Below are 13,018 nucleotides of genomic sequence, written 5' to 3' on the forward strand. Positions count from 1 at the left end.
GCAGTGACATTGTGATGTCTGTTGCAATATTGCTCTGCTCTTTTTCTGTGGCTGGTGGTAGACAAGACATCAGGTAATTGCCTTGGAGAGCAGGGTAATCGTTGTTTAAGGGCTGACTGCAATTGCATGACTTGGTGTCATTTATCACTTTTTAGTAAAACATTAGAATGTTGTAATGGCTGTTTAAACCTGTGGTATTATAACTTTGCAGTTAAACTGTATTTTAAAACTAAATTCTCTGAATCTGTGTGTATGGATTTAAACCCTTATTCCCTGACAAGGTTTGCAGAAATATGTAGACATGAATGTAGACTGAAGATACACTACTATTAACAAACACGTTGACTTCTGGCTTTCTGCATAGGTGCATGTCAGATATAGGACTAAAAGTACAAATTGTTCAAGTTGTGAAAGTGCTGCTTCAGAGCAGTTCTGGTTCCACCTTCTTCCCAGCTGAATCTAACTCTGAAGTGGTAGAGCACCAATTCTTTTAGTTTCAGAAGTGTTTTTCAAGTCAGGTGCAGGTGTTTAGCCTAACCAGAAGGCTTTTAAGACTTACTGTGCCTTCCAAGTTGAGCGAACAGCCTCAGCTATTGTAGTGTAAGAGTACTGTGGGCAAGTTCTGCTTAGATTTCTCATGGTTTTTTTTAATGGTGATTCCACAATTAACATTATTGAGAAATGAGACTTGATGAATGTTGCACTGTAGGTGTTTAAAATCAGAAATAATCTCTAGAACTCTTAGATAAAACTGAAGGAACAAATACAAAACGTGCCTTTGCACATAAGGAGAAAAGTATGGGAAAAATAGAAGAACCCTCTTTTTGTATAAACTGCTGCTCTCTTATCATTGGTTGATAGTAGAACTGCTTGCTAAGGCCCAACGAAAGTGGCCTTTGCCCAGGGCTTAGAGCTGAGTTTTTCTCCAAAAACTTTGTACTGTATCACAGAGGGGAATATTGTATTAATTCTTCACTTGACAAAGAGCTGTCTGAATAGTTATAGAATTTCCAAGTACTGATGTCACTTAATGCTGACATTAAAAACAGTTGAATTGTTTGCTTGTGGCATTTCTTCAAAAAAAAAAAAAAAAAAAAACCCTCTTAGAAACAATCCCTCCCCCTCTCCCTGTACTTTGTTCCAGGGAATGCTTAAGAGAGAAGTGGCTTGGCATAGCTGTGAGTCTGAGCCAGGCTGGATACAAGCATGTTGAATAACTTTGTCCCAGGGGAGAATTTAAAAAATGCAGCAGATGGCAGCAATGATGCATCAGACTTCCCATCCTTAAGAACAATCTATCTGTGGGCACTTCTGAGGCTTCACACATTAGATAACCTGGGGGCAGGGTAGTTCTCCTTTTTTGTTACTCTGCAGTTCCAAAACAAACTTGCTAAGGAGGGAATGCGTTTATTTCCTAGCCAATTCCTTAATCTTTGTAATGGCCAAAGGATTAGTGGTGGTGAATAGTTCTTTCTTGAAAGGTAACCAGTATGGTTCTATGTATCAGTCTGCTGTATATAGCATTTAAATATACAGTAAGTGCTTTAGAGGCATCATTTTCTTTAATTCATTTGTTCTACAAGCACATCCTCTGGAGAGAAAAGGATACGTGGGCAGCTGTATTGTAGCTTTACACGTTTTTTGTGCTAGCATACAAGTTAGTTAAGAAACTGGGAGGGCTGCTCTGAAAGTAATGCTGCCTGTTTTACACTGTTGGCCCATGATGTCAAGAGGTGCATTTTGGTGCAGTGGCAGTAGAGGTTGAAGCTTCCCACCAGTATCCCATTACACGTTGCTGCTGTGTGACAGATGGCAGCAGAGGGGCAGTCTGACAGAATGGCATCTGATGTGGAAGTGCTATGAAGCAAAGGTGGGGAATTGAATTCCTCCATGTGGAAAAAACTGTACCTGTTGACATGCATTGATGTTTGCTGGACATTTATGGCGACCACAGAGTGGATGTGAGCGCAGTGAGGTGATGGGTTGTGTTTCAGCAGAGGGTCACCTCCACTGGTACAGGTTTTCATGAGTGTGGTATGCAGGCTCTTGTAGGTTGCTGGTGAAAATGCATAGCTAATAGTGGTGACTGGGTTGAAAAGTAGGGCTTTGTAGCTGGGAGTTTGCTCTGTTAAACAGTGTTATTGTGCTCTCTATGTGTGTCACAGTTTCCATAGAAATGAATAGGACACATTACTTTCAGAGCACTCTACATACTTGCAGTAATACTTTGAATATTTTCTGAAAGGTTCAGAGAAGAGAACAGAATGGTTATGGATTCTTACCTCTCTTCAGGGAGGGCGTTGTGTTGAGTTACCTGTCAAGTTTATGGGATGATTGAGCTCAGGTTTAGTTTGATTCATGTTGCTAAACGTCTGAACTCTGCTGTTCTTGACTACTGTTCTTACTGGTGTGTAGTGCAAACTGTATGAAGTGAAACATTTAAATTCCAAGAGTGTGCCCACACTTGCGCAGTGCTACCTGCAAGTTTTTAAGGTTGTGTGAACAATTTGAGACAGCAAAAGATTTTCTTGCTTTCTGCCTAGCTTTTGTTTTGCTTACTGTGGTTCAGTGCAGGGTCACTTTTTTTTTTTTTTTTTTTTTCTTCCTCAATCTTCTATATGAAACTCTGTTTTGCTTCCTTTTGTGTTTCATTAAATGTGTGAACTTTGTTTTACCAACAAGACATGAATGATGAAGGAAGAGCTGATGCTTAATTACCATTAAGCATCAACTACGTTCACTACTGTGTATACAGTTGTTTTTTTCTACTGGAGTGAAGAAAGTGAAAGATTGTAGGGAAAATGTGACTATGGGCATCTCTGGTTTTAAAAAAATAAAATTCCTGGAATTTTTGAAAGAGAGCATATGATATGTCTGTCATAAGGATATGTTAGATAGGATCCTATGCTTCTCTTGCCATGAAAGCAACTCTGAAATAAGTTATAGCAAAAAAGGTAAAAGAAACAAGACAGTGAAAAATTAGAGCATGGATGTAGGTGTGTTAGCAGCAATTATCCTGCAAGTGTAGTTCACAGTATAAATTAAAATAGATCTAGTTCCAGTTATCTGAAAGACAGCTGCATTAATTAGCGTTGTACCCTTGTATACTGCTATGAATACAATGAAGAAAAGCTACCAGGCTATCTTACGCCTCTAATTCTAGTAGATCTTGATTAAGCTTGTTATAGGGTTGCAACCAGTTGGAAATTATCACTTGGTTCAGCGTACTGCTGAGGTAACATTTGAAATGGGGTACACCAAGGCCTGTCTTGTCCTGCTTTCAGCACATTTTGAACACTGGAACAGGATGTGCTGTGGTGGTAGTGCTGTGTCTCGCTGAAGGAGGGGATCCAGATGGGAGATATATATATATTTAATTTTTGAAGGGACTTAGAACAGTCCTCGTACTTAAAAATCTATTAAGATGTTCTTTTGACTTCTAGAAGGAACTCAGTTTGCATACAGAAAACAGTGTTTACACTGTTGAGTGACTTCTGGCACTTATGATTTAGTCAAACTAGCTTTTAAATTCTTCGGAGCTTTTTTTAGGTTAAATAATACACAATTTTGGGGACAAATTAAGTATAATTAATCCTGCCACAGTCTCACAAGGTGATTGTGAGTCCATTTGCATGGCTGTAATTCACAGACGATGCATTCTTCTCTTTTTCCATGCAGATAACAATTAAAAAAAAAAAAAAGCCTTGGAACAAAATTAGATTCTGATAAGGTACAATGACTGTTCAATGGAATACATGAGGTCTTATCTATCTTTAGCCTGTTTTTCCTAAAGCAGTAATCTCAGTGTAGATTCAGCTGTAGAGAGGGAGAGAGAAGAAGGAAATGGTACAGAACTTCTTTGATGTAATTGCTTCTACTAGTTTAGCCTTTAAATTGGGTTTAAACAGGTGAAGGCAGAGTGCATTGTACATAAAGTGGGAGTCGTGTTAAACTGGAAGGCAAGCAGATTTTTGGCACACAGACACTGTGGAAGATGCCATTTAAATAGTTTAGAAATTTAGATGAAGGAAACTTCAGGAAATTAAACAATGGAAGTTCGTAAGACTTAGTAACACTTGTAAACAGACTGTAATCTCATTAGGAAAATTATTTGGCTTGAATGTTACAGTGCATATGATGAAATACGAAAACATTGCTCAGCAACTGGGATTTGGACTTTGAGTGGCACTGACATATGAACCCCTGCATGGTTTTCAAGCGTGCTATTTTTGGCAGCTGGGTGTTGGCTTGTCTCCTGAGTAGCAGTAGAAAGTTAGCTTAGTGTATAGAGGAGGGTGATTCGCGATGAGAAGCTCCTTTGAAACTAATTAAACATGGGCTGCTGCTTCAGTAAGGAGTTGAGTAACAGCACGAATGAGGAGAAAACTGGCCTGTTACAAAAACCTGTGGAAGAGGAAGCCCCAGACTCAAGGATAAGTAAAACTTTATCTTCAATTTTAGGAGCTGTAGAAAGGAAGAATCTGCATACAGTGGGAAGGACAGTTAATGGGGAAGCTGCTGTAGCCGGCATTGAATGCGTTCGTACCGATGATTGCGCAGTGTTAAAATCTGAATCCGGGCCCTGGGATAGAAAAGCAAAATATAAGTCATACAAAAGTATGGAGAATAGTTCCTGTGAGAGCTCTAGGAGAGCACATGACAGACCTTCTAGCTTTTTTAATTCCTTTAGTCACCTTCCGAAGGTCTCGGGTACAGGTGAAAACCTACAGAAAAGCAAACAAAAGAAAAATGAGGTGATTAAAAAAGATGCGTCTGAAAAACCTAAGAGTAGTCAGCACATGAGCAATATAGAAAATAGCAGTAACAGTAATAATGAAAATGTAGACACGGAAGAGCGTTGCTCATTTGGTCACATTTCTACTTCATGTATACCAGCCATCATAGACAGAGGCTTACAGGATGAAATTTCCTTGAATAGAAATTTCCTTGATGATTATGCATGCAACCATTCAATACAAAACACAATGATAGTTAATGTTGAAGACAACAGGAGTGACAGCCTACAAAAAGCTTCAGGTTCACTTAGGCAGATGTCTCCAACCTTTTCATACCTTGATGCAGACAACAAACGTACAAAAGAGAGGGAGTTCTACAGTATTTGTGTTGTAGATACTGAAGATCTTAGAGGTGATGAAGAGGGGCCAGCTACCATGCATGAAAAGATTGCAGCAGACGTAGATAACTCAGCTGTTACTGATGAAGGAATGCACAGCATGGCATGGCCTCTAGACAGGGAGAGGGAATTTCCAGTGCAGCAATCAGCACAAGTGGAAGCTAAGCTTAATTCACAGAAAGAACCATCTGTGTGTAAAAGTGAGGATAGATCAGATGTGCAGAATAAGGAAACAGGGGAATATTGTAGCACGGTCGTCCAGTCTTACAATAGCTCACTGACTGACAAATGTCAGATGCACAGATTAAATGTGGACAGTGTAGTAACAAATGGTTTAAGAGCAGAAGTGTGCAATGAAGTTATCCCTGAGGGTCAACAAGAGGAGAAATATAACACATGTTATGGTATCAGTTGGAATGAATCATTTTGTAGGACTTGTGATTCTGTAAAAACTGTGGATTCTGCTGGAGAGGACCAATACAGCCCTGATTCAGAAAACTTGAAACGTGTTTGTGATTGTATTTCCAGTGTATCGTTACAAACTGAAGCATGCAATTCAGGAAAAACTGAGGGAGATAATAATTCTGATTTTGTACTGAATGGTTTAGACTTGCACCCCTCAGGTGTTGTAAACGGTAAACAAGTGGTAGAGAATACAAGGGGTAACATTAAATTATTAGAGTTGCATGAAACAAACAGTGATGCTTTTTTGACGAGTCAAAGTGCAGAAAAAAATGGTGAAGAATGCTTCATCCTAAAGCCAGGAAGTAAAGAAAAGCCATATGTGGAAAAGAGAACATTGCAAAGCATGTGTTATGATAGCCAGAATCTTGCACCTGGCTCTGGTGAGCATGACAGCGTTTTGGAAGAGTTCTTGAAAGATGAAGAGAAATGCACAGGTACAGTTCTGCTTAACCTTGAAACTTTGAATATGACTGAAACGCATGAAAGCTTGGAAGAAAGTTCTGATTTTCAAACTCAAATTAAGGGTTGTACTGAAAGCAAGGTGCCAGCTGAAGTGGTGTCCCTGCAGAGCATTGAGGAAGATGTCTGTATGAGAAGCACCAAGGTAAAAGACAATGTGCTTGAAGAAGCTGGTAGCTTGATCAGAACTCGGTCGTGGGTAAGTGGTGGTACTTTGTCATCTCATGAGCTAGATAATGCAAGAACAGATGAAATAGTCCTACAGAAAAACAGCATAGAGTTTCAGACTTCACAACAATTACCAGGGAATAAAGGTAAAGTATGCAGCTTTTCAAATTCAGATAAGGAAAGCAGTGTCTCTTCTGTGTCTGCGGAGCACGAGGATGTGAACAAAGTGGACTTGAACTGTGGACAAGATAAACAGCAGGATGTATGTTCCTTCTGTGCAATGGAAAATCAGTGGAATGCAGGGACTGATCTAGCCACAATAGCTGGGGATATAATAGAATCTGTGAAACAGACAAATGTTCACCCAAACGAAACAATTAACGAGGCAGAAAATGCAAAACACAATTCTGATGCTAACATTGCTGATCATGACAGCAACAGATCAAATTTCAGTAAAGACTTGACTTGTGATAGAAGTACTTACTGTGAGTACACTCTACCTGTAATATTGGACAACTGTGTGTGCGGGAGTGGGAAACTGATAAATGACTCTAAAACTCTTGAAGATACTAATAGTCTTTTTCATAATGACTGTAATTTTTTACCTTCATTGTGTCAAAATTCATATTCTCATGCGCATGATAAACCAGTGGCAGAGGATCAGACATCTGACTGTATCAGTTCAAAACCAGAATTTGGGAATAGTCAAGTTTCTTTTGGTCCATTTACTGAAATGCAACCAGAAACTCCTGAAAAAAGTGTACATGGCGTAAATGAATGTAATCTTCAGAATGAAGTAGAACACTGTGTCAGTACTGACTCCAGGGAGGAAAGTCTCACCGTTTCTAGTTTGTCGTCTGGTGCTGTAGGAGCTTATGCCACTGGGAATTTACAGCTAGAAGCTGAGACTGAACTAAAAGACACCAGTTACATATTAAACACTCCAGTGAAAGACTCGACCACACGTTGTGAACATGTGCAGTCGGATCACAAGGTTTTCTCAAACAAAGAACTTGAAGTTTTCGTTGACCCAGAGCAGGTAGACAAATACGCTGCTACTCCTTCATATGAAATACACAATACTTGTGCTGTTGCCAAAGGATTTCAGGGAGTGAAAAGTGAGAAGTGTGGATTAGATCCAATGGAAGACGTATCAAGTAACCAAGAATATTCCTATAAACTGGACAGACAAAATCCCCAAGTTGAAATGTGGTCGCATTGTGCAAGTCTCCCGAGTGGCGGTGCTGATCTGACAAATCAGCTGTTTCCTGACACTGTCACTACTGGTAATGGTGAATACCTGATGGGCTTTTTATGGAATAATACAATTCTTAATGGAACTGTAAAGAGTGACAGACAATATATAGATGGTGAAAGCTTCCAGAACGAACCTGAGGATCTAACAGGTGCTTCATATGCAGTGGGAAGATACCCTTATCAGCTGCTAGCTCTAGAGAATGTTGGTATTTGGGACTGGCAAGATAAAGATGAATTTGTAAGTATTCTACACAAGTGATTTGGTGTTAAATCTTTAGGCTGGAGCTTAAATTGAAATAAACTAAGTGAAAGTATGTTTTGAATAGTTAACTAGTTTCATATGTTTGTTTTTTTTACCCTGAAGCTGACTACTCATTTCTTTCCTTTGCAAAGCTGAATGTTAAACAGAATGTAAGAGTCCAAAATGTTACCAAATATTGATGTTTTGTTTTCATTTTTGATTGCTTACCTTGTCTGACAGCTTGAATGCCTTGGGTAAGGTATCTTGATTGCAGGTTCTCAATTCTAGATGAACTGGAGGTAAACACTTCAATGTGTGGAACACAGTTAATTGTGCTCTTTATCTTTGTATTGGAAAAAAAAGTTTGTGGATTTCATGAAGTCTTGAAGTTCTTGCTTGATAGCAGTTAGAAAACCTTTTGCTCACTTCTGGAGATCTTTTTCCAAAGTGCTGAAGAAACAGATGGCTACAGGAGAAGCATTGGAGATGAGCAAGACTGCATCTTGGCTACCTGGGTTAAGAAAGAAACAAACCTGACCTGTGGCAGCTGCTGCTCTTCACCCTCTGCCTTTGGGCAGAGCCACTGCTTAGTCTTGTTCTCTGCAGTGACCGTGTTACAGCAGCTGCTCTGACCTTGCCCAGCAATTGAAGTGCCAGGAGCAGATCTCGCTACCACCTAAGTTCATCTTCCAGGGAAGCTTTTTGCATTTAATAAAATGGAAACTAGTAGCACTTGCTGCCATCTTTGAATCCTTACTATGAAAGTACCAGTGTCCAGCATGTTTTCCACATTTTACCAGCCCCTTTTCCACAGTACATGTGTTTGAGATCTCTCTCCTTGGATCTCTATTTTTTTATTTGTTTTAAAAACCTTTTGGGTGTGTTTTCCACTATAATAACTTACCTGGATGTGAATGTTTGGAATAATCAAAGCTTCATGTACGTACAAAATGCTCGTCTTGAACTAGGTAACTTTTGAAGCATCCCTTAATTCACTAAACAAATGTAAGTATAAATAGTGTCTGATTTCATGAGCAATGCTCTTTCTCAACACAGTAATCATATTAATGCATGCCAAAGACATGAACATGGAATAACTTCATGCATCTTGCTTCAGCAGTAGCAAAACAAGGCAAAACTGTCTTGTGCTATTGATGGATGCACTGTAGTTGCTGGCACTGCAGAGAGCAGTCTCTGAAGTGCAAATATAACCGTATATAATGATTATATATCAACATACGTTAGTTGCCATTAAGTTTAACTACTTCTAGTCCAGGTCAAAAAAAGGTAGATCCAAACAATTTAACTGAAACTATTAACTGATTCCTTTTGTCCTATCAGGGTAAAAAATTACTCTAATTTTTTGTTAACTGCTTATTTCTGTAAATAACAATACTAGTCACGTATGTCTGATTGCACTCAATTTTACCTAATACTTCCTTAAAACTCTTGCAGATGACTGAGTCTAAAGGGAGAACAAGCATGGTTTTATATTTTCTTTAAGTGTTCTTTTGCAGAAACAGTATGAAACCAGTCAGTGTTAACGTATATTAGAGAACTGCCTAAAGTCTAGTACAAGTACAAGGCAAGTACAAGTTGTGTTAGTTTGTCAGAAGCAAAAAATGAGTTCTTGTTTGCTGCTTGGCTAATCTTTTCTGGTCTTTCGTAATCTGAGAAATGAATTCTGTTCTGTACAATTTAGTTACTTTTGTACCTAAGATCACTATTGGACTTCAGTCAGTATGCTCAGATGTAAAAAAAAAAAAAAGCCTGATGTTACTATACTGAGATGTACATCTGATACTGTTCTTTGTAGCTATGTACATATAAGTGCACAGGTATGTGCTATGTATCCGTGAAGAGTATAACCAAAAAAAAATTTCTTTTGTAGGAGTCAGCCAAGGTTTCTGAGTTAAATCCTAATGCAAAGGTGTGGGGAAATCATATGTTACATTTGGAAGCAAGTGGTGCCGCTGATGGTAGTGTGAACAAAACGTGGGAAGAAATACCTGACCAGCCTCCAGATTCATGTAAAGAAGGTAAAAATCATATTGTCTTTAGCTGTTGCTCAAGCAAGAGTTAAAATTCAGTGCAGAACCTTTCCAATTTCGTATTTAAAAAAAAATAAATACAACCATGCAGGCGACTCTTAGCACTTCAGATCTGGTTTCAACTACTCGCATGATGATGTGATCAGAAGAGGACTTTTTGAAAGTGTGTGTTATCTCTGTGATCTCCTTTGCAGGACTGGATGCTAAAGGAGATGGCGACAAAAAGCATCAGAATGCGGTGCTGACAGAGCTGCAGGAGTCATCGCCAGCTGTTTTGGTGTCAGACCAGACAGATATGAACTCTTTGGCTCTTGATCATTCTGAGTATGAGTCTATGCACGAAACCGCTCAGACAGGTAACAGGAAGCATCTCTTTTTTTGCTCTGAACTTAAACGTGTTTAAAAACCATATTTTTCCACAAAATTGGCCTCATGAGCTACTGTACAGAAACTGTTGTAACTGTTGGATGTAACTCATTTCTGTCTTCTGAAATGTTATTTTGAATGCAGGTCCTTAGTGTATTTACGTTGAGATATCCACATACCTAATCTTCGTGCTTCGTATTTGGGTCAGGCACAGAGGTCAAATTCGTGTAATACTTTCACAAATATTAATGTGGTGAATTAAAGATGAGTCTTGTTGTTAAAACTAGCATAAGCAACAACTTAATCTAATTTCTTTGACTTCCCTGATTCAATACAGTTGTTAGCAGTTGTAGTCTACACCAGAAGGTATGTTTTAAGAAACTTCTGGAGACCAGTGTGAGGATTAAACTGCTTATATTTCATGGGACAGAAGGTCTGCTAGATGCATATAGGATTACTATTTGAACTAAGATGAGAGGTGAGGAAGAAGAAAATATGTTGGGTGTTTCTGTTGATCACAACTGTTAATATTTCATAATTACATATGTGAAACCAACTTTCCTGAATTAGTGTATTAGGAATTTAGAGCGAGGCTGAGATTGAGAAAAGATTTGCATTTGTATTGCTTGCTTGCTGTTTTCTTGGATTTAATCAGCTAGGAATTGGTTAGTTTAGTAAGATTGAAAAACAGATGTGAGTTAAGTGAGTTCACTATTTACTGACTTGTTTGAAGCTGCTCTTCTAAAGCCGTTTCAAATTAGAAAACTTTAAAATTTTATTAAACTTCAGGTGGAAATGAACAATTGCTGCCAGAAGGTCAGGAAGATCTACGAGAATTACTGAAAAAAACACTGGAATTTTGCTTATCTAGGTATGTATGAATGTAGCAAATGAGTGGATGACTAACAAGATCCCATACCTAATTTGGCATGTATATTAATGAATTTCACAGCAACCAATTAAAACTGTGGGGAAAGGATGAGAATTTGGAGGAACTGGCACAAATATTTCAAAATATCATATTTGATATACCTCTCAGAGCTCTTTTTGGCCTAAAACGTAAGCTAGTAAATGTACTGCTTTGAAGTAGGAGTTCTTAAAATTCATGTGATCTCTAAGTGCTTGTACAACTGTTACTGGGTTCCTTTTGCACATTAAAAGTGAGTAGCTTAATGCATTTGAGCTTTGTGTAAGCTAACCTTTTAAAATTTGCATTGATACAAACTAGCATTTTTGTGCATGTAGTTTCCTTTAAGGTGAGGTCAGCTAAAAAAGTTATGGGTTCTAAATAATACACATTCTAGTGTAGGCTGCTAACTCATCAAAGCAGTTCATGTGTAATTAACTGTTCTCAGAGCTTGTATCGTAGTTAAAAATAATAATAATAAATCCTGAACACTTGTTTTAGTAAAACAGAACAATTCCTAATCTGTGTACTGCTGCATCATCATTTATGACCAGTAGTCGTTTGAAGCAATAAATGCTTTAGTGTTTCATAAAGTGTAAAGTGGTAAAGTGCTGCCTGACCAGGAAGATGCTGATACTGAGGCGTGAAGGGGGGGACAAAATGCCACTTTCATGGTTTCTGTGAGGCAGAGCAAATGAACGTGGTAAGTGAATGGGCTGGGGAATGGGTGAAAACACTGAAAATACAACTTACTGCAGGAGTCTGCCTTCTACTTTGTGATACTGAGCTGTTGTCTCAAGTTCATTAAAGATCAGGAAAAGTTATGTCTACGACATGTCCCATTTTTTTTTTTTTCTCCCAACAGAGAAAATCTTGCCAGTGACATGTACCTTATATCACAGATGGACAGTGACCAGTATGTGCCAATAATGACAGTAGCAAACCTTGATCACGTCAAGAAACTCAGTACTGATATGGATTTGATTGTTGAAGTGCTGAGATGTAAGTAAAAATTGCTCAATACTAGAAAGCATTTTGGTTATTGCTGTAGGACTCTATTAGATTTTCAGTATCTTTTTGTTGTTTGTCACATTACAATCAAATTACCCTTTTTCTATAAAGCTTTAAATAGAGTAAGCATCTTCAAGTTTAGATGATCACACAGTGAGATCTTTGCATATGAAGTAATGATGTATGTAAATAAGAATAAAATGAATTTTTATTTCTTAGAAAAAGAAACTGGATGTTACCAGTAAGGTAGGAATCAAGATAGAGCAAGACTTGATGTGCAGCTTAAAAGGAATAGCTAGTGAATTGGGATTTCTTAATCTGAAAGACCAGAAAGGGTTTGAAGAGTTTAAGGAATGTTTGTTCAATTTTGTATTTGAAAATATCAGTTATCTTCAATTTTTTAATGTTAAATGTTCAAAAATATTCAGTGCTAACAAGTGTGTACTGTAAAACTATGCCACTGCTTCGTCCTGTGTGCCTTGTTGTTATGATTGCTGACAGCTGAAGTATGTTTCTTTTTTCTCTTAGCGTTGCCTTTAGTCCAAGTGGATGAGAAGGGAGAGAAAGTTAGGCCAAATCAGAATCGCTGTATTGTGATTTTACGTGAAGTTCCTGAATCTACCCCCATTGAAGTGAGTAACTGTTCAATAAGGAATCCTTCTCATTTCAGATTTGGAAGTTAATTTTTTTTTTTCCCCATCTTTCAATAAGAATATTATGTTTCTTATGTTTCTTAACTATTAACTGGATTTCTAAGTCTTAGTAGTGACTGTTTGGATAGCAGGTATTTGACAGAAGCATGTCACTCGTAGGAAGACTGCAGTAGAATCTGTAGCTCTAAAGGAGGCTGAGTAACTGACGTTGCTGTGTTCAGGAGAGATGAGCATTATTTTCTCAGACTCTGGCTTCTTTGTACACACTGAACTCTAAGCTACTTGGATAAATAGCAAACAGAAATG

The 13,018-nt window shown here is 38.2% G+C and overlaps 1 protein-coding gene across 4 annotated transcripts in view; it reads left to right on the forward strand.

Annotated features, from left to right (window-relative positions):
* The window catches only part of LARP4B (La ribonucleoprotein 4B), a 52,869-nt gene that overhangs the window by 20,810 nt on the left and 19,041 nt on the right, over positions 1-13,018 (forward strand). For all 4 annotated transcript variants that reach the window (XM_042816669.1, XM_042816671.1, XM_042816672.1 and 1 more), the window contains exons 3-7: positions 9,616-9,763; positions 9,970-10,131; positions 10,931-11,012; positions 11,914-12,050; positions 12,588-12,691. In XM_042816669.1, the coding sequence (XP_042672603.1) occupies positions 9,616-9,763; positions 9,970-10,131; positions 10,931-11,012; positions 11,914-12,050; positions 12,588-12,691 (633 nt within the window). The remainder of the gene's footprint in view (positions 1-9,615; positions 9,764-9,969; positions 10,132-10,930; positions 11,013-11,913; positions 12,051-12,587; positions 12,692-13,018) is intronic.

This window comes from Centrocercus urophasianus, unplaced genomic scaffold, assembly GCF_019232065.1.
Source record: "Centrocercus urophasianus isolate 14NV4802_14NV808 unplaced genomic scaffold, USGS_Curo_1.0 seq_16, whole genome shotgun sequence".
NCBI classification, from domain to species: domain Eukaryota; kingdom Metazoa; phylum Chordata; class Aves; order Galliformes; family Phasianidae; genus Centrocercus; species Centrocercus urophasianus.